The 21,912-nt window shown below is 39.5% G+C and overlaps 1 protein-coding gene across 4 annotated transcripts in view; it reads right to left on the bottom strand.

Annotated features, from left to right (window-relative positions):
* The window catches only part of SBF2 (SET binding factor 2), a 212,273-nt gene that overhangs the window by 120,975 nt on the left and 69,386 nt on the right, over positions 1–21,912 (bottom strand). For all 4 annotated transcript variants that reach the window (XM_028731545.2, XM_028731515.2, XM_077930483.1 and 1 more), the window contains one exon: positions 5,356–5,493. In XM_028731545.2, the coding sequence (XP_028587378.2) occupies positions 5,356–5,493 (138 nt within the window). The remainder of the gene's footprint in view (positions 1–5,355; positions 5,494–21,912) is intronic.

Below are 21,912 nucleotides of genomic sequence, written 5' to 3'. Positions count from 1 at the left end.
AGTACACATGTAGGCTCTGCTTCTCTCCTGCAGGCAACAATTCCTGAAATTCCCAAACTGAAACCAAGCCCAAGGTCATGTAATAGTGCATAGAATGGTATAAAGCCCTTACTTGGAAATGCCTTTTCGCTAGGATGCGGGGAGACTAATTTTTCGCTAGGAATTAATAATAATAATAATAATTTTTATTTATACCCCGCCCTCCCCAGCCAAGGCCGGGCTCAGGGCGGCTAACAAGCAATAATAAAAACAAGTTGAATGAATACAACTTAAAAGCAAGATCAAAATACAACATTAAAATATTGAAACATTAAAATATTAAAATGCAGCCCCATTTTAGAGAAAGGAAAAAGAGAAAAGAAAGACGGGGAGGGAATCAAATTGGTTCCAAGCCAAAGGCCAGGCGGAACAACTCTGTCTTACAGGCCCTGCGGAAAGAAATCGGATCCTGCAGAGCCCTGGTCTCATGAGGCAGAGCGTTCCACCAGGCTGGAGCCAGTGCTGAAGAGGCCCTGGCTCTGGTTGAAGCCAATCTAACTTCCTTAGGGCCCGGGACCACTAGGGTGTTGCTATTTATGGACCTTGAGGCTCTCCGTGGGGCATACCGGGAGAGGCGGTTCCACAGGTACGAGGGCCTAGGCCGTGAAGGCCTTTAAAGGTCAAAAGCAGCACCTTAAATCTGACCCTGTACTCCACCGGGAGCCAGTGCAGCTTGAAAAGCACTGGGTGAATATGCTCCCATGGCAGAGACCCTGTGAGGAGCCTCGCTGCAGCATTCTGCACCCGCTGGAGTTTCTGGGACAGCTTCAAGGGCAGCCCCGCGTAGACCAGAATTAAAGTATATGTGTCAGGGAACTGCCATCAGCTCAGAGGCGAGAGGTGGAAGGGCAGTTGGGTTACAGGGAACCTCCGAAGATCCTGCAAAGCAGCTCTTCCTCCGGCGAGGAGGGAAGCCCCACCTCCAGTGGGGAAGGGATGCAGGGATCGGAAGATGCTAGAGAGAGCCGCAACACTGAGCCTGAGTAAAGCAGGGGGGAGGCAAGTCCCCCTTTGCCAGCGCCCTCTCTGCGCAGTCGGCTTACGCGCAGAGAGGGGAGGAGAAGGATGGGGGTCAAAAGACTGTTATGCTGGGGAAAGTTTAAGGACCGCCCACTCCCAGATTCTGCTAGTGATTGAGCAGACATGGACATGAGACGCTCGGCACTGTAAATGTTTTTGTACAGATAATAAAGCCTGGAAAAGACCGGTGAGAGTCTTGCCAGTTCGCTCTCGAGCAACCACGCAGGCACATAACAATATGGAAATGTAAAGCAGTTTACTGAAACACAGTTTACAAAGATAGAACAAAATAAATTAGAGAGAGAAAAGAATCAGACTGCTTTAATGTGACCCTGTTGGCAAGCGTAGCGGCCAGTTTGAAATTTTGTAAAAGTTGTATGGCTACATTATTACAAGCTGCATTATAAAAGCAGATATATAATGAGATATAATGTGAAAAAAATTGTCTGTAGTGTCAAAAATCTGTTATTTTTATAAAGGCTATTCAAAAGATTTATGAAAATCTGAAATCTAATCAGGATATTAATTTACACCAAGACTATGGGCAGTGCATGTAACTAAAGGGTATGCTTCATTTACAGAAGGCCATATTAACAGGAATTTGGAGAGTAGGGTTTTACCAAGGGTAAAGCAAAAAAATGTCTAAGAAAACCTGTGTAATGGTTTTTGGTTACTTTTTACCAACATTGCTGTGAACCTCTATGTCCATGTTTGGTATTCCTGACACACCTGCCCACTATTGCAACAACATACCTAGAAGAATCGGACATATTCTAAGCACCTATGATTAAAAAATGCAGGAGTATTTAAGAAGCCTAAAATAGATAGGGCAATGCCTTTAACATTAACAACTCAGGGCCACCGACAAACAGTTATAAACCCTTAGCCTCTTTGTTATGCTCCGAATAAATTCACGCACTTCTTCCAGACCACAGAAACTCTAGAACAATTTTAAAATATTAGTTCTGGAATCTGAATAAAAGAACTTCTAACCACACTCATGAAGAACAAACAAAAGCAGACAATTTAAGATTTAACTGTGTATACAGCATTTTCATTTGAATTGCTTTTAAAAGCATTGCAAGTGATGCATCAATGGTTTTGCATTTTGTATCAGCCACAAAATTCTTTTAGGTGTCTTTTACTACAGAAAGCAGCCAAACCTTCCAATGAAGTGTATTATACAGACCAAAATATGTGGGAATAACACCTTATATGTTTTGCCTTCTACTGCCAGAACTTAGTAGCCTTAGTTTTAATGTAAAACTTTGCTACTTCACATCTCTTACATTAGAAGGCTTGGTCATATTGGGTTGTTTCCAATATTTTCACACTATGAATGGAAGGAGCTTTAATTTCATTCTTCATGGAGAAAGAGTTCTGTTAACAGAAGGAGGTTCCAGCCTCAGTAACAGCAGCAGAAAGTTGTGGCAGCACACTAACAGCAAAGCATACTACAGAAGTAGTCAACTTTTAAATCCAGTATGTATTTTGATATTTGCCACCTACAAGGGAAGAGCATGCATACATGGCCTTTGTTTTCTGTGAGCTCCTGCTTGCCTTCTTCTGGTGACTACTGATCTAATTTTGAGACCTTAGACGCATGCATTCTGTTCTTGGTGTAATAAAAAGATAATATTGAAATTCTATTCATAGTTACACAGATGTAAGTCTCACTGAGTTCAATAGGGCTCACTTTATGAATATGATTCTTATTCAGATTCAAACATGCTTAGCTTCAGGGCAGTGGTGGCCTCTTGTGCCTTCAGACCACGCTCTGGGAGCTTCTGGGTAGTTAAGTACAAGATTGGTCTCCAAACCATTTAGACTTTTGAGTGTATAATCCTGGGTATGCTTACCTGGGATTATGAAAATACCACTAAATAAGAGTTGGCCAACTTTCTGTGAACATGCAAAGGATTGCTCTGTAAATCTCACTGCAGTCTATCAGAGTTTGTGCTTCATTTTAATGTTCTCTTCAGATTATGTGGTTAAGTACATATCTAGGCTTTGCCTCTCCCTTGCAGGCAACAATTCCTGAAATTCCCAAACTGAAATGAAGCCCAATGTCATGTAATGGTGAATAGCATGGTACAAAGCCCTTCCTTGGAACTGCCATTTCTCGGGGGGGCGGGGGCGGACTAATTTGTCACTGAGAATTGAAGTATATGGAAATTTAAAGCAGAAACACAGTTTACAAAGACATAACAAAATAATTAGAGAGAGAAAAAGAAAGAATCAGACAGCTTTAATATGACATTATCTAATATGAGATTATTACAAACTGCATTATGGATCAAAACATAGCTATCTGAAGCATCAGCTTCACTCAGATCACCCTGTCTGCACGCCAAGATCAACCACGTAGAGGCCTTCCTCTTATGCTTATCTTTGAGCACTGGGCCTTTTAAGCTGTGCTTCCACATCTCAAGAATGCAGAGCTGGTTCATCAAGCATCATCCGTACACAATTGCAAGACGTTTTTTAAAAACACATCTGTTTTTTAAAAAATAATACTTGACTGTTGCCTGAAATCAGGCTTTGTTCTGTGGGATTGCCAATGTACTTTGTCATTATTCGGTTTTGGGTTGGCTGGACATTTTCCTTTTAATTTAGTTAGCTTTAATTAAGTGTGTTTAATGTGGGTATGTAACACACACACACACACACACACACACACACACACACACACACACACACCATCTTTGGAAGACATTTGCCTGTAAATGTTGCATTAAAATATTTCATGTAAAATAACCATGTTTATTTTTGGGGATTTTGCTTTTTTCCAATTTCAGTGATGTAGCTCTTGGTTCAACATCCATAAAAATGCATCTGAAATTACTTATTTTGAGAGAAAACGCATTTAAAAATACATATTTCGTACAAAATGCATAATTTTTTTTTAATTCACAGATTCCTGCAGAAACAGGACTTAGGGATAAACAGAGCTGAAAATGACTCAGACCAAACATACACTTATCTCTGTTAAAATATTACTCCAAACCATTTAATAATTTTTGCTAACTAGCAACAACCATTAACTTCTTGAAGCTCACTATCATGTTCAATACTGGAATGACCTTAGCCTTAGCCAAAGAGCAAGTTGGAAAGAAGCAGTTTCAAACAATTTATAATAAATTTCACAATTAAGTGTTGCGATATCTTGGTCCCTAGATTCTCTCTACAAAGGATTCCAAATAATGTGTCATAGAGAAATCATTTAAAATTTCCAATTTGGGTAAATTACTTCAGCAAGCATTTTAAACTGTCCAGAAATTAGTAATACACATGTTTTAAAGGGGAACTGCCAAGAAGGTTACACCCAAAATCTAACCTAACTTTTCTATTTTTAGGAATGTATTCACAGATCTAAACATGGGGTGGGAGTGAAGCATTTTAAATATAATTGATTAAACAAACATGCAAACAGTAAGAAAGTACATGTTCTAATTATGGAAATATGTGTACATGAATAACACGCAAACCCTTACAATTGATATTTCTATATCAATGGCAGTATATTAGCATTGACCATCATCCCATAATGGTTTGTACTATATTGCTTTGTACTGTATTGTGTTAATGCTATATAATACATGTATAAAAATAAAATTGTTATGTTTTAATCAATTCCAATACACAGACATCCAGCAGAGGGAGTAATGTGTTTTTAAAATCATTCTGAAATGTAGAACTAAGAACCTGTGTTAAACCACAAATAAGAGAGCAAATAAAAATACCATGATGAACTGCTTTCTATAAATATACAAATTACATTGAACAGAAACTAGTTTTTTGGGGGGCGAGGGGGAAGAAGTAACAAAGAGGTTTCAAATAAGCATCCCTTTAAACCCTACTACTAAGACTCAAGGGAAAGACGTTGAACATAGAATTATAGCTTTGGAAGGGACCCAAGGGTCATCTAGTCCAACCCCCTGCAATGCAAGAATCTTAGCTAAAGCATCCATGACAGATGGCCATCCAACCTCTTCTTAAAAGCCTCCATGGACTCCTTCCACAATCTCCAGAGAGAAACCATTCAACTGGTTAATGAGCCAAATGTAAATTGGAAGACAGTTAAGTACACCAAAATTATTGAATAATATTTGAGTTTGCATAAACATTTGTTTTAATTCAGATCCCCAGTTATTATGGGCCAGGCAACTGAAGCTGTAGATGAAATGTGCATGAGTGAGGTACATTAAGTGCTGGATATGTGACTGAAGAACTTGTAGGAGTGAGTTCCTAGGTTTGTGTGCATGCGCTGTGTGAATGATTCAATAAGATATTTACCTGAAGATTGATCTCTGCTTCATAGAAAGTCAGGCAAGAGCAATAATGCCGTTCAGAGTTTATATCTGTGAGCACCACCACAAAGAACGTAGGCTGCTTCCTCTCTCTGGACAGATGCCATCCTCCAGGCTGACAAAACTATGATCAAAGAAAGCACAAGTATAGTTTTAACCCACAGGCCAACTACATTGATTAAAAACAATAATTTATAATCTGTAAAACTATGATAAATACAAATACTTATAATGGACAGTGTTTTTTATTTTATTTTATTGCAGATCTACTTGACAGTTCACAAACTCAGAACACTTGGAAGCATTTTTAGTATGGCATATTTTGTTCTTACAATATTGACAGCTGCAGAAATAACTCATCTAAATTATACACACAAACACTTCCAAAACTGTGGCATTTCTTGTAATACCCAGAATTTTCAGCTGTAGTGTTGCTCTTCAGAAATCAATGTCTCACCAATAGAAAGAGTGGTGCTTTTTGGCTACTCCATTATTATTTGCCTAGAACTACACACACACATATTGAGTTCCTCAGGGTCTGCTCTCCAGAATCCAAACCTGGTGCCAGACTTTTGCGGTAACTCTGGGCTAAAGAAAACAAAAACTATTGTACTGTACCTTACTTTGCAACATCTAAATTAAAGTTTCTGTATTCAAGACTACAAAGTATCAGGCTGCAAAATAGAATAAATCACAGAACACAAGTAGCAGAAATGCTGCTAATTAATGGAAACTGGAATTCAGTGCTATTTTTGTACTAATCAGATTCCAATCAGTATTTCAACAATGAGGCTAATTTCATCTAACGAAAAATATATAAATAGCTTATTTTGTACAGAAGCCCATTAACATATCCAAACAGCTTTCTAACACTATTTTCCATTCTATTACATATTTGACTCAAAATCAGAGATTATTCAGCACAAGGATCTGTGCAGACTAATCCAGATAACATGACACTTGCATAACAAGATCTAATTTGGTTTCTCACAACAGGTCCCAAGAAGTGGTGGTACAGTGTATTTGTAACATTTAATTTGTTAAGCCAGTAGGTATTTTAATCGCTGCTTTATGAGATTTTTGTCTTTACAAAAAAAGAAGTCAAACCTTATTTCCTCCATAAACCTTTAGGAGACTCCCTTGTTCAATGAACTTCAAGTATCTCTCTGGATTATTTTATAATCCATATTTCAAAAAACAAAACTAAAATAATACAGAATTAAAACACTGTGATAAACAATCTGCTTTGTCTAGGTAAAAGAATGAATTTCTCAGTGATTGTGGAAGGCTACTGAAAAAGGTATTTAAATATTAAAGGAGGATCTTTTTATCATCTGTTGGGAATATTCAACACAATATGTTTCAATAACTGACCTTACTCAAGGCACTCAATTGTGTATTAACTGAACAGATAAGAGTTGGCCGCAATTCCTAAAATGAGTGCATATTTATGTATATTTTGTAAAGACAAGCATTAATGTTTCTGTTCCTCTAGTGAAGCTATCTCAAGAGACCCATGGGACTAATTTAAAATGAGGTATAAATTATTTAATAAGTTCTATGTCATAAGTTTTCCGGAGGCTGTGAGGTGGTGATGTCACTCATTGTCATGACTCAGCTTACTGTATAATAAAAATGTAAGATTTGTAGTGCCGCATCAGAATCCTGAATGTGCATGAAGTCAGGGTGGGGTTGTTGAGCATAAGAGAAGGCAAGTTGCACAAAAGCAGTGGCTGTGGCATGGAGCTAGAACGGAAGGACACTGAGTGTAGAAAGTAGTGGGAGAGTTCTCAATAGATGTCAGGAGCTCAGGAAAGGAATGTCAAGAGTGAGGAATTGACTCTTCGTTGTCAAAGGTTAGGGAATGGTATGTCCATCAGTCCTACATCTGTCAGCTACTCCTAGATGCGCACCCGATGAGGCAGTTGCAGCAACAGAGAGGTCCAAGCCCCCCAACTTGGTTCATGTATCGCCCTCCACCCAAGCTGTAAACAAGCAGGCAAAGACTCTGGAGTTTCTGCTCCTCCCACTTCAACCCTCTTCTGGTTGTTGTTGATTTTTTTGAGACAATGGAACAGGAGAGATGGGGACAGGAGGAGGAGGTAGGGAAGCCCTTGATTCTCCACCAGCCTGACCTATCTCTCTCTCCTCCTGAACCTGTTCTTCACTCTCCAGTCCTGCAGCTTCTCCTGACTCGTCTCCTGGCTGGTTACAGGCTCCCCCAGATCAATGATCACTTCTTCCAACACACCTTCTCCCAATGGCCACTCACCAGTATCCAGCCACCACTACTCAGTGCCCAGCCTGTCCCTGACAATAGACTAGGAACAAGGGTTGCTTTTAAAAAGGTACAGCAGAGTAATCTTAGAATGGGGTTGTCCATGGTAAATAAATGTTTCAGCTAAGGATGGATTTTAATTTAAAGTTGTCAATTTACTAACAAAGCTTGCGAACCAGCCAATCCTAGTGACCAAATCTCCAAATTAGTACATCAAGCATCTATGTATTCCTGGTGGTTGCCCTACATTCATGGATATTCTTTCTTCTGGAGATTTGCCAAAAGTGCATACCCAGGAACCATCTGGAAATATTGTAAGACCTTTGAATTTAAAATGGCTTTTGGTGGTTAGCTAAAAACAAATGTAGGATTGATACTTGTGCTTTATATATGGTTGTCAGTTTCACATATATAATAATAATATATTTTATTCTACAGTGTTACCTACTTTAAGCATTTAGATTAAAGTATGCTAAAGCAGAAATTCTGTATATAAATTTAGTACATTGCTGGGCTGAGCAAGATTGTGATTGAAGTTTTATAATGTATGGCAGCAAAAGGAATTATTCTTTGAATATATTTAATGTTTTCGAAGTGCCTTCAGGAACCATCATAAAATGACATTAAGGTCATACATGGAAGCCATGTTGTGAGAACAGTTAATACTTGTGAAATGATATACCAACTTGGATATACTTTACAATCCAGAACTTTCTGCTCATGCATTAATCAGCTCTTTCAAAATGTTCAGTATGGTTTGATCAAACACAATGGCTATGACAGATTTTTTGTTTCATACATATCAGAAACTATCCTATTGTGTATATAAAAGCACAGCTTTCTGTTTCCACAATTTATTTTAAAAAGCCAGCAGTTGCCAGATTGTTGACAATGAAATATTATTTAAGTTATTATATAACATGTTATTGTATACTTGTACATGCAGCATATTAGTAATGTAGTTATATTCCGCCTAATGCATTATAGAGTTATAAGTTCCAGTAAAGAAGATAGATGACATATATTTCTCTATGGGTCAATTTGATTTATCCCTAAAAGTTATAAACTATTCCCTGAAGCATAAAAATATTCTGTTTCAGATATCATCTGAGACAGAGGAAAGGGAAGGGAATAAAGTTACATTGTGTGGATGCCAGACTGATACTGAAAGTTTTCTTATCAATTATATCGAAACAATTTGTCTTTGAGACTGCCAAGAAAAAATACCAATACTGAAATAATCTATCGTCATACTGAAGATGTAAAGGATGCCTGCAGTATGGTATATATATACAATTACAAACAATACAGACAGACTAGCTTTATCTGTAGCCAAAATCCAGATAGACAAATTAAGAATACAGTACAGTTGGAATTTGGGAAGGGATCTGCATGAGGAGAATGCTATTGTGTTGCTTTTTCACAGTAAAATATGTGCCCAAAGTGGCTCACAATAAACAAAGTATGCAATATTTCAAAAACAAATTGCTGCAAAAATAATCTTCATTACTCATTCTGATCCAAAAGGCCACAGTTATAGGATTAAATACAGTTCAAAGTGGATGGGTCTTCTTACCAGGCTCAATGGCTCATAGCACTTGCAGTAAGCCAAAGGGTTTGCAGAAAAAATGGGGTTTGGGGAAATATCTGAATGAACTGTAGTAGACTAGCTAGCCCAGGCTTCCTCAACCTCGGCCTTCCAGATGTTTTGAGACTACAGTTCCCAGCATCCCTGACCACTAGTCCTGCTAGCTAGGGATCATGGGAGTTGTAGGCCAAAAACAGCTGGAGGGCCAAGGTTGAGGAAGCCTGAGGTAGCCAGATGGGGTTAATCTGTTCCACTCACTCAAGCTTGTCTACTGAGATAATTATTAGCACAACTACTTTGGAAAAAGAGAGGTCAGTGTGCTACAGCTGCCAATGAGGCCAGAACAGTCAGCAATAGAAGAGAGGAGAGAAATTATCTGAATACTCTTTTATAGGCTGTGGTTGAGCTCACCTACTGGGCATCATCCTTTTATCTCATTGAGTTCAGCCCTTCACTGGCTAAGTTCCATATGCTAGCCTCACCCAGGAAGCATAATTTTGTGTTTCAGGCGAATAGTACTAAAAAAAGACATCATGACTTTCATTTATTTCTCTACTCCTCAAATTAAGAACTCACTCAAGTAGTTTCAGAAGAGAAGAGAATGCTAGATACAAACACTCAAAGATCAGAATCGATAACAAACAAAAAGCTAAGATCATCATACTTCAGATTCAACAACCTGCAAAGTAACTTCAAAGTGTCTCCTCAAACACCAATAATTTGTAACTGAGGAGCATGTAAGAAATAAGAAAGGTAAAGGTAAAGGTACCCCTGCCCGAAGGCCAGTCGTGTCCGACTCTAGGGTTGTACGCCCATCTCACTTAAGAGGCCGGGGGCCAGCGCTGTCCAGAGACACTTCCGGGTCACGTGGCCAGCGTGACGAAGCTGCTCTGGCGAGCCGGCACCAGCGCAGCACACGGAAATTACATCCTAATATTTTTTAGCCTCAAAATGTTGGCACTTGGGAATAGCTGAGTGTTCCATCCTATGTTTACAACTAGAGGGGGGAAATGGCTGATGTGGTCAATACATGTCGATCTCTATCCTTAGAATATTATTTTCAATGAATTTATCGTCTTCTATAATTAGTCATACTGTCTTCACTCATGAAACATCTATGGAAGAACAGTGAAGTAAAAGGAGTGGAGATAATCTTCTCCAGTGTGTAAATGCCTTATATGGGAAGCTTATCATAATCTTCTCACTTTCTTCCAGTTACAAGTCCCCTTGCAACTTGAACTATGGTAAGCTTCGTAATGTAGTATTGGTATATTATACAAACGGCTACCTAAGGCATTCTTTAGCACAATGAGTATGCATAATTAAAGACAGATTATTATGCCTTCTAGTAATCTGGATTATAGAAACAAGAAAACATGTACTTTACTCTCTTTCTCTGTGCATTTAGTGAGCTACAACTAATTGACAAGTAATTTAGTTGCTTGATTTCATGGTATTCTGTTCTCGGGCTATGAAGAAATGGCCTGTTAACATTTACTGCTTTTTCGTTTTCCAATGTGTAACTATTCTTGACTGCAATTACTGTAATGTGAGATTTGGAGAAACACAAAAGGAGCACACTTATTTATGCAATCTCCATCACATTTTTCAACAGACTGGTAAATTTAACATCATGCTGGAATACTGTGAGAAATTCATTATCATTTTCTAAGACAAGTCAAAACCGATGCCCAGAATACTGGAGTGTTGAGTCATAAAATAGTGATCTAAATGTAAAATTTAACAGCTTACAGCCTGGCTTGTTTGGGTAAACCAGTGTACCTGAAACTAATATTAAATATATGCACGAGTATTTATGTGCTTTCGCAAAGGAGACCAGTGCTGGAATAATTGTTTTTTTTAAAATTATTTATAATTATCACTTGTGCTACTCATTCCTCTTCAGCTTCCCGATATATGCCTCCCTAAATGGAAACACTTAAAGAGAAACCCTGGTCCAGTTGGCCACTTCAATCAACACACAGGTGGTTGTAATGGTGGCTATGTAGAGAAGGGCAATATGCATATATAGGACCCTGTGCTGCTGAGGGTCCCCTAAATAAATACTCGTTTTCTCCTACTCTCTGATTAAAGTCAGTGGAGGCTGGTCTATTATGGCAATTAAGGGTTATCCCTACCAACCAAAAAGTCAAGCAAGTTTAACTCCTCCCCACTCCTCCAAAAATACTCAACGCCACATTCTTTCCTGACCCATTCATCCTTCCATCATCCATTTGAATTTCTCTGGACAATCAATTCTCTGCACCTCAGCTAATCTCAGTCCAAAAGTATTGCTATGGTGAAGAGGTCCCATCCATATGTTTCTAGGCATAAAAACAATGGGATAGTAAATCTGCTTGTTTGTTTTTGAAAATAAAAATGTGTATTTTTGGTAGCATACCTGGAAGAACACATCCTGCGATATGGACAAACATCGCAGAATAACAATAAACAGAAACTCCTTCAACATCTGAGACACCCTTGTTTACGCTGTGTAAGCGTAATCCCCATGAAATGTCAACAAAAATCACACTAATTATAATGAAATTAGCATACACCTTAGGGGCATGTCTTCTGTTTTCTGATGTGTTTGTGGAAGTACAGTGGTGCCTCGCAAGACAAAATTAATCCGTTCCGCGAGTCTCTTCATCTTGTGTTTTTTCCGTCTTGCGAAGCACGGCTATTAGCGGCTTAGCGGCTATTAGTGGCTATTAGCGGCTTTAAGAAAAAGGAAACAAACTCGCAAGAACACGCAAGACGTTTCGTCTTGCAAAGCAAGTCCATAGGGAAATTCGTCTTGCGGAACGACTCAAAAAACGGAAAACTCTTTCGTCTAGCGAGTTTTTCGTCTTGCGAGGCACCACTGTAATAAAGTTCCAAATTCTCCCGCAAAAGTATCATTCTTGTTTAAGTCATCTTGCCAGCCTTAATTTATATGCTAGTTTTTCAGTAAGTGCCATTCCCTCTTTTACCAAGATGTTAAATTAGCTCCTTTAAGATCTTTCCCAAAGGTGGCTATGATCATATGTGCTGTCACCAGTAGGTATCCTATTATTGTAGTTTTGTCAGTCAAGTTTTCAGAGTAATTACTGCAAGGCAATACATTTGTTTCATTCTGGTACAGGACTGTATACCAAGCCATTCTATGGAGTTAAATGGCCTAAGGACCTATTGTGATAATCTTAAACAAAATCATCTATCCAGAAACAAAAGCAATGTTATTAAAATGAATGATTCTAAAAGCCTGAAAACAAACAATTAGACAAAGAGATTTGGCTTATTCTGTGCAAGTTGCAGGTAAATTAGTTAAATATTTTTGTACCAGGAAACATAGGTTGTCCTAAATCCTAGGACATTTTAATAACTGAAAATAACTCTGCAAGCTAACTTGCAGAGGATAAAAAACAGATTTCACTGAGAATCTGGAAAATACACTGCCTAATATGTAGAGGAGGGTTACGAGAACCAAAAGACTCCTGCCTAGTAGTGATCTGTGTTATGAACTTCTGTCTTCCTTTGACATGTATATCTTCGATGGGTAACATGTGCAGTTTTTATGTTAGTAACTGAATGCCAAATGCTGCAGTTTATCTCTCTAGACATTGGCTTTAAGTATTAAGCAAGAGATGGAGAGCCTGTGGCTTTACAGATATTGCAATTCCCATCAGTCCCAGAGAGGTGTGCCAATGGTCAGGAAAGATTAGTGTTTTACTTCATCAACATTTGGAGGGCCACAGGTCCGTATCCCCTGTATTAAACTGTTTTAATACACAAGCAAAATGACTATCCACAAAGTATGTCAAACATTAGGGTAATACCAAGTCTCTTGGAGACTTTTTTATGCTGACAAGCCTATTCAGTTCTTTTCTTTTTTAGATGAACCAGTCATTCTTCTGAATATTTGGTATTGTTTTATTATATTGTTCTATGATGTGAACAGCCTTGCTATTTTATGTTAGTGTGTTGTATATAAACACTTTTATGGGGGGGGGAGATTTTGCATTGATTAAAATGAGGTGAAGTGTAACAAAAGCAATGAACAGAAGACCTTAAAGTGTGAAATAACAAAAATTCCACATTACTATCTTGAGGAGGAATTTTGATCTGCTGTTCTTCACATTAAATACTTTTCATTTCTCCTAATGCCAGAAGCCATTGTTTCAATATTTACTTCCTTCTGCCAGCTCAAACTTGCAGACTCAGTTGGTAAGGCTTTATGTTGGTAATATTTACACAAAAGACCACAATAATTTACCTATTCATTCAATTTGCATCACATTTTTTCACAAGACTGTTTGCAGATGTACCTGTAAAGGAGAACATGCACATATAAAGACCTTAATTGCACTGAACAAAAGTCAGTGTGGTCCAGCGGGCAGAGAGACAGACATATATGGAAAACATGAGAAGGTAAAGGGTTCCGATGCTAGGACATACCTGTGCACTAGTAGAATAATGCCTGCAGAATGTTGTTTAAAGAAGTTCTGCTAGAGCTCTACCAATTGCTAGATTCCTGCTTGCCTTCAAACCTTCCTCAGACTGTACTAAAGAGTAACACACACACACACACACACACACACACACACACACACACACACCATGTGTCTGCTCACATGACAAATCAACAACAGCAGTCTGAAAAGAATGCAGTGGGCAGTCAAGCAAAATGGATGTGAGGAAGAAAGGCCATTAAAACATGTTTTGTTAGTTTTATAGATGAGGATCAGAAGAAAGACTGCTGGGCAGTAGATACTACTTTCAGCAGGCAAGCAAGCAAGCAAGCAAAGAGAAAAGCTAGAAGGCCAAGAAAGCTGGAGAGTGAAGGTGAAGGTAAAGGACAGGGTGGTCCAACATGTGACGCTCAATGCCTTTTGGGCAGCCCTTGATAGCATTTGAATGCCCCCCTCCCAGCTTGGTCGGCCCTTGTGCTGCCTTCTCAAAGCTGAATAAGCGAAGTGCTTGGCTTCGGGAAGGAGGTGTGAGGGCTGTGACAGAGTTCTAGAATCCTTCCCACTCCTTCCCAAAGTCTAGTTAGTGCTTTTCCATCTTTTCCATCTGCCAGAGTCTTGTGCCTCCTTCTCAAAGCCTCACTTAGTCAGCTTTGGGAAGTCAGCACAAGTGATGGAGGGCCCTTTCACTTCCTTCCCCTCTCCTGCACAACAAGGCAGTGTGCGGCCCACAGGTTCTGTGTCAAAGTACTCTTGTAGCCCACTTGGTATGAAAAGTTGGACTGTCCTGGCACATAGGATTGTACCCTGCTCTGTTGGAGAGCAGCAGTTAAGTAAGTCTTTGTTTTTCTTACCTTGCCTATTCTCCAGTAGGCACTACAGTAGCTTCAAATCCAAAAAGGCTTACGGGATTATAAAGCCCAGAGGCAGTCAACCCACACCCAGTGGGGGCTTCCAGTGGTGTCTCTGGGCAGATGCCATAGTCTCTGAATTTTGATTTATTTATTTATTTAAACTAAGTCTCCTATAAAGAAAGGGGTAAAATGTGCAGATACCTTCTAAGCTATTTCTGTTAAATGAAAGTGGTCTGGCTCCCTTGTATATTTTTTCCAGGTACTGAGGAAAGTTCCCTGGTGATCTCCAAAATCAGGACAAGCAGGACATATGCTTATCTTGGGGAGTCAGCTAAGGTTGTTGGGGTAGTTGTCTAATTTTGTGTTATGCCTCGCACCCCATAGCAGTCCTTTTGTTATCTGCCTCATACCCACCATGGCAGTGATTTTGTGACTGGTGCTCCCAGAACTCTGAACATTTGAAATGTGCCCACTAGTCCAAAATGGCTGCCAACCCCTAATAATAACCCTTGCCTGCTCCTTTCTACAGAGAACCTCTGTTTATTATTTTAATCTTGCTGTGTTAAGGGCAGCACCAGCTGAAGCACCAATGAAGGCTACTGCCACTGGGAAGGTGGGAGCCCGAGTCACATAGAGTTGGCCACCTTCATATGAACTGGCAGGTTCTGGCCCTTCCCCATTAGCTAAATCTTGAGTGATATATTTTGCTATATTTTGGTTCTCACCAATGGAAATAAGTCCCACATCCACATGCTGCCTGACTTTGAGTAAGCCACCATTTTCAATTCAATTTTCACACCTATGAATAGGAATACTGACTTATCTTACATAGTTGCTCTAAGGATGAACGTAAGATTATTGGCCTTTTGCAAATTTAGCATCATATTGGCAGCAGTATTAGGTATAGCAACTGGCACTCCTGTAGGATATATCCTGCTTTAGCGCCTGAATAAACTGCCTCTGTTTTCAGTAGACAAAAGTGTTTTGTTTTCAACACTGTCATTTATAATGTTTTATAACACCATCTCACCACCTTCTAAACCATCTCTTTGATGAGGTGCAACCAAGTATGTAATGGAACAAAACACAGTCAAATATCTGTAACTCTGTTTCCACAGTATCTATAATGATTAAAGAGATAAAAGTAGTGACACAAATATCTATTGGGAGAAAGCTTTTTATTACCTATGATTCCTACTTAATAGATTTTTGAGGGGGTTACCTAATTAATCAACATTTAAATAAGTACACTGAGCAGGACATTTGGAACAATATTTTGGCTGCAAAGTGTATGAACTCAACAACTGAGCTTTCACAGCAGTTTTGAAGAAGTGCACCAAATAACTACACATACCAGAACTGAGTCTCATGCTGGCAAAACTTTACATGAGCTTCCATTTGACACTAACACTCATGGTTCAGAACTACATGAAGTAAAAAAAGAGATTTTATTTCAGCATCTTGGCATAAGTAAGAAAGCTTTTGCCAAAATGATATTACATGTTTGACTACATCATTTGACAGAAAGCATTGTATAAAGATTATTTCCTGCCCCCCTCCACTTATAAAAACATACACCAAGCCAAAACAAAATGATGCCAAATTCCTACCTGGCTTATGGCATGAGCAGCAAAAATGCAGGTATAATTACTTCTCCTTTTCTACACAGACATAGCATATAGTATTTTTTAAAAGTTGCACAGCATTCTCACACCATACATCTATGGAAATGCAGACATTTACCATTAATTTTGTAGTTTGTGATGCAGCCCAATATATATTAATCAACTTATTTCATTGTGCTTGGCAGATACGTGGAATTCCATTCCTATTCCCATTGATATTGTATGTCTATACAATTTCCTGATATTTCCATTTGTAGCAAAAATGGTCTAGCATGCAGCTTAAACACCATCACCTCACCACCTGTCCTATTATAGTTCCCCACTTGGTTTTCATTCATTGAGCTTCTGATCTTCTCTACTGTTTTTAGTGGATTTAATTTTAGTGGATTCTATTTTTAATTGGTTACTGTCTTTTTGTAACAACAACAACAATTCACCCTTCATGAAAAGATCTCAGGGAGGTTCACAAGATAATATAAACTGCTTGTGGACACATCAAGGTCAAATTGCAAGATTTAAAAATGTGGATGACTAAAATCTCTATCCATGGTAACACTAAACAATCACCTTGACTCCAACTGGACACTCAAACATTTTGAAATACATTATTTCATTGACTACTGAACCTATATTCAGTATTCACTATGTACTAATTTTAGACTGAAACCTGTTTGTCTATTCTCTTTCAATTTTCTGTTCATAAATCACAGAAGCATAAAATTGTAGAATTGGAAGGAACCCCCAAGGGTCATCTAGTCCAGTGTTTCCCAACCTTTTTTGGGCAAAGGCACACTTGTTTCATGAAAAAAATCTCGAGGCACACCACCATGCCAGATGTATGTAAAAAAAAAATAAAAAAATAGTAACAGCATAGAAGGTAATGGTTAGGCTAGCATCCCTCTTCCAAATATGCTAGGTTTTTATTTGCAGGGACTGTTCTACATGGGAAAGCATTCAGCACTGTCATTCTCCCATCTGCCATCTGAATTGGTACTATTCTGGGTCAACTTACTCTGCTGCATGTGTAGATGAAAATGGCACCAAGTGTGGGGGAGGGGGCAGAACAGGTTTCAGATACAGGATATTAAGCATACACGTACTTCAGATTGAACTGGTTGCTTGCTTTGCAAGTTTTCATTTCCCAAATGACTGCCTTGGCAAGCGCAATACCTACCAGGCTCAACGCCGGTCTTGCGCTGCCGCTTCCCGCGCTCTCAAGGACCCGGGAGGAGGAAGGCGTGAAGGGAATCCCGAAGGCGCGAAAACCTCGTGCATGCGCAGGCCTTCCGCCTGCGACAGCCCAGTAGGCCGGCCGAAGCAAGCGGCGATGGGATGTGGGAGCTCGCTCGCTCGCCGCCCCGCGTGTGCCTATGTGGGGCACGTTACAGCCCCGTGACGTCAGCGCCACGCAGGCAGCCAGGCAGGCAGACGGCGAGAGCCCCGTGCTGGGCGGCCTCTCCTCGCCGCCGCCGCCCCGCCTCTCGTCGCCCGACTCGCCCGCCTCCCTCCAGGCAACATCTCGCGGCACACCAGGCAACGTCTCGCGGCACACTAGTGTGCCGCGGAACACCGGTTGGGAAACACTGATCTAGTCCAACTCCCTGCAATGCAGGAATCTCAACTAAAGCATCCATGACAGATGGCCATTCATACTCTGCTTAAAAACACCCAAGGAAGGAGAGTCCAACACCTTCTGAGGGAGTCTGTTCCACTGTTGAACGGCTTTTACCGCCAGAAAGTTCCTCTTGATGTTTAGTTGGATCTCCTTTCTTGTAATTTGAAGCCATTGGTTTTGGTCCTATCTTCCAGGGTAGGAGAAAACAAGTTTGCTCCATCTTCCATGTGACAGCCCTTTAGATATTTCAAATTTCCTGAAACATCTGGATCCAGAAATGCAGCAGCCAAGGAGATCATAACCGTAGAGGTAAGGAATTAAAAGTTCACCAGACCCAGCCACTCGTGGTGGTCTCATATGGGCCGAAAGAAAGAGCCAAGGAGGCCACTTACATACAGGGTCCCATAGAAAAAAAGGGGTCAGATTGGGCCTGGACCAAAGACCTGGCAGAACAGCTCCGTCTTGCAGGCCCTGTGGAAAGATGTCAAATCCCGCACGGCCCTGAACTAGCACTTAGAGAGCACTCAAAAAAGAAGAGAAGAGACATATGACTGCATCTCTAGCACAAAAGTAAGTTTCCACACTAACATTTCTCTCTCTTCTTCATTCAGCAAATCCTTGTAAAATAAAGACAGATGAATCCAATTCCCTAAACTGATTTGACCATCCAAAAATAAATTCTTATAATGTGCCACACCTAACAACAGCATGTAGCAGGGATGCCATTCTCTGCAGCAATGCTATCAATCCTGCAGTAATTAAGGCTTTTTCAGTCACTGGAGTCAAAAGTAGACATCACACTTGAACTTCGCCTTAGGATTCCTGGTACACAGATGTTTTGTAACAAAAAGTGTTGACAACACATAAGTTCCTACAGAAACCAGAGATGTTGACATTTGGGGAAAACATGCCAGTTACTTATTCGGGTTGAAGAATCCAGAACATTAAAAACAAGACCATTTTAAAGCTTTAATGTCTTTCTAAGTAAAAAATAAAACAAATTCCTCTTAGCTGTCGGGTTCAACTCCAGCAACTTTTCAAAAAAAAAAAAAATCTTTAAACTCTACAGCTCCCTCTAGACAAGCAAGCTGCCAGGGAATTCCATACATGAAGCCTGTACTATACTTGCTGTAGCCCAAACGCATCAACTGATTCCACAAGGGACAGGCTCTGCTGCCAGAAGTAGGTGGAGCTGTCTGAAATGTGGCTTTATTTATTTAATAAATTTATAGACTGCTGTTCAGTAACTATTTCCGGGACAGTTCAATGACAAGACAACATCCTCTGCTGGACTAGCACTACAACAGCATAATAAGAACTTCCAATTCTTCAAAGTTTATCCTTACAAACTCCACTTTTATGGATCATTCACGAGTATGGAAAGCAAACACAGGGGCTGTTTAAGGTAGCACAACCAGTTTGGCCATACTGAGTCCTGCACTGCAAGGGGGCACCACAATAATGCTATAGAATGGAGCATGAAAGGTGGCAGGGTGCCTAATTTCAGTGACACACAGGGCGCTGCTGAAATTTGAGAGCCCAAAGTCTACCACTGGCAAATATTAAATAATAGTTCCATAACTGCTTCAAAGATTGTCACCCAAACATACATAGCTTTCTCCTGGTCATAACTTGGTTTGAGATTGCATTTCAAGTAATTTTAGCTAAATCATGCCCAATGCAAGAACTTTTAGAGTTCCACTGGTTCCATTGTCAGAAATGTAAGTACCTGATTAACCCAACCACTGAAAATCAGTTGGACTTGACATGTTATTATGGACAGGCTGAATTTGCAAGAAAAGAAAGTTGATAAGATGTAATATGTCTACATGAACGTGAAACAGGGACAATGTTGTACAACTTATCCTTGGTTTCCTCCCCTTTGCCCCCTGTAGAATAACTTTTGCTTACAAATGACAGCTCTGGCAAAAAGAGTGTTGCTGTGGGATCCTGAATAGTAGTCAAGGAGGCTGCAGAAGTCTTGTAGACAGCAACTTCTACAAGCTTATCACATATCTCTGTAGAGGCTGTTTATAACAGAAGTAAAAACTGCAGACTTGGAGGGGGGCTGCAACTAGCACATCTACCAGTGGTGTTTTGAGTTTATCCATGGCCATGCTGTTCCCAGCTGCTGGCATTCTCTCTCTCTCTCTCTCTCTCTCTCTCTCTCTCACACACACACACACACACACACACACACACACTTGACATACTTTAAGATTATACTACTGACACAAAGTATAGTCGTACTTTTCATAGGAAAAGTTCAACACACTTCACAGTCTCTTAAAAAAGAAAGAGGACCTTCAAAGAATTGTGTGTGCACATTTCAGTATTCTGGGAATGCAATCTGAAATCCCAAAACACAAGCCTCAAAATATGACATACTTTGAGATTAGAACACATTCAAAAGCTTAGGACACATTCAAAATCCCCTCCAAATTTAGTACATAAAAGACCTTTGAGACACCGATTTATCCAATGCTTCAGCAGACAATATTTCAAATTCCAGTCAAAATCCTGAAAACCCATAAATGCTTACACTAATCTTGACAATGAATTTGGAATCCGTCCATGAAAGAAATCCACCAACCAGATGTGAATTTGTTGTGGCACATTTATTTTGTGTGTTTTAGAACAAAATAATTTTCTTTCCCACTTGTCATTGTTTAAAACTCAGGTAAATCCCAATCACAAATCAACAACTGGTTACAATGAAATATTCAGAAGTATTTATTCCTGAATAAAACTCAGTGAAAGTTGATTCCTCAGATGTATAAAAAAACTTTTAATAATAATTCAGCTTTTCAAATAAAAATCTAACTATCATAATTTAAAAATGCACTTTGATCACAACTAGTGAAAATCTTAATTATAATATCTGCTGGATGTAGGTCCAAGATCAGGATCACTTAATTCTTTTTATACCTGTTAGCTACATTTTGGAAATAAAATTTGGGCGGGGAGCTGACTTGCACTAATAATAATGCCCCATTACTCTTCTTGCATAACTGTCTGTTCTAGATCACTGAGCTGTTCTAAGTCATTTATAAGTATATAAAAATTTTATTATAAAAAACAATGAAACAATTCCATTAAACATTAAAAGCAAAGTTTATAGTAAGCATAAAACAAGCCCATTAAAAACATAACAATCAAAATATTTAGCAATAAACACAATTAGCCCCACATTAAACAGAGAACATTCAGAGGTAGGGAAAATCAGAGTTTCAAGCCAGTCCTCTGCCTCTTTAAATTTACCTGTGAATGAATAGATGTCATAGCAAACTGGCAGAGCACACTGGCAGAGCACAAGTGCCCAAGTTCAATCCCTGGCATCTCCAGTTAAAAAAGGAAATCTCAGGTAACCAATCAACTGGCTTAGAAGGAACAGAGAGCAATTAGTTTTTTTATTAATACTCCTTGTATTGTTATTTATTTATACCACCCCTTTCCATTTACCAAAGGTCTGCTCAAGGTGGCTAACAGCATTCAAAATACAATAAAAGAAAGTAGGTCTTAAACTAGCTCAAAATGTCCATCTAATCTTGCACAATCTACTTCAACTGGCAGCAGCTTTCCAGGGGCTCATACAAAGAGGGATCCTTCTGATCACCTGTACCTGAGAACCCTTTTTAATTGGAGATGGCAGGGATTGAATCTGGGACCTTCTGCAGGCAAAACATGTGCTGAGCTATGGCCTTTCAATTGAGTCCATAGCTGATGGGGCATCTTCATGTATTCATGCAAGCTCTTAGCTGAAGAAAGGCACTTGGCCAACACACGAGTTCAGATCATGGTCAAAACATGCCTTCTCCTCCCTCCTGTTCAACACTTAAACCTGTTCTTAGGGTACCCTCCAGAGCAGATTTAGGGGGCTTGGGGGTGAGCAGGGGGAGAGGTGGAAGAGTCCCGTTGTGTGAACTGACTCATTTCATGTTGGTAACAACTTAGTTGAATTTGCTTAACATCTTGAGTTACGCCTACAGCACTGAACAAGTGGGTCTGAAATTGGAGAATGGAGATGGGAAGGTTCAATATTCTCACACAACTGTGGAGGCAAATGTAAAGTGTTGGTTACTGTGAACTTACGGTATTTTGCAAAGGCACTGAATGTTCTAGAGTACTAAAGATG

This window comes from Podarcis muralis, chromosome 1 (genome assembly GCF_964188315.1).
Source record: "Podarcis muralis chromosome 1, rPodMur119.hap1.1, whole genome shotgun sequence".
NCBI classification, from domain to species: domain Eukaryota; kingdom Metazoa; phylum Chordata; class Lepidosauria; order Squamata; family Lacertidae; genus Podarcis; species Podarcis muralis.
The sequence above is the reverse complement of the archived record's forward strand: the minus strand, read 5'-3'. Positions and strand labels throughout refer to the sequence as shown.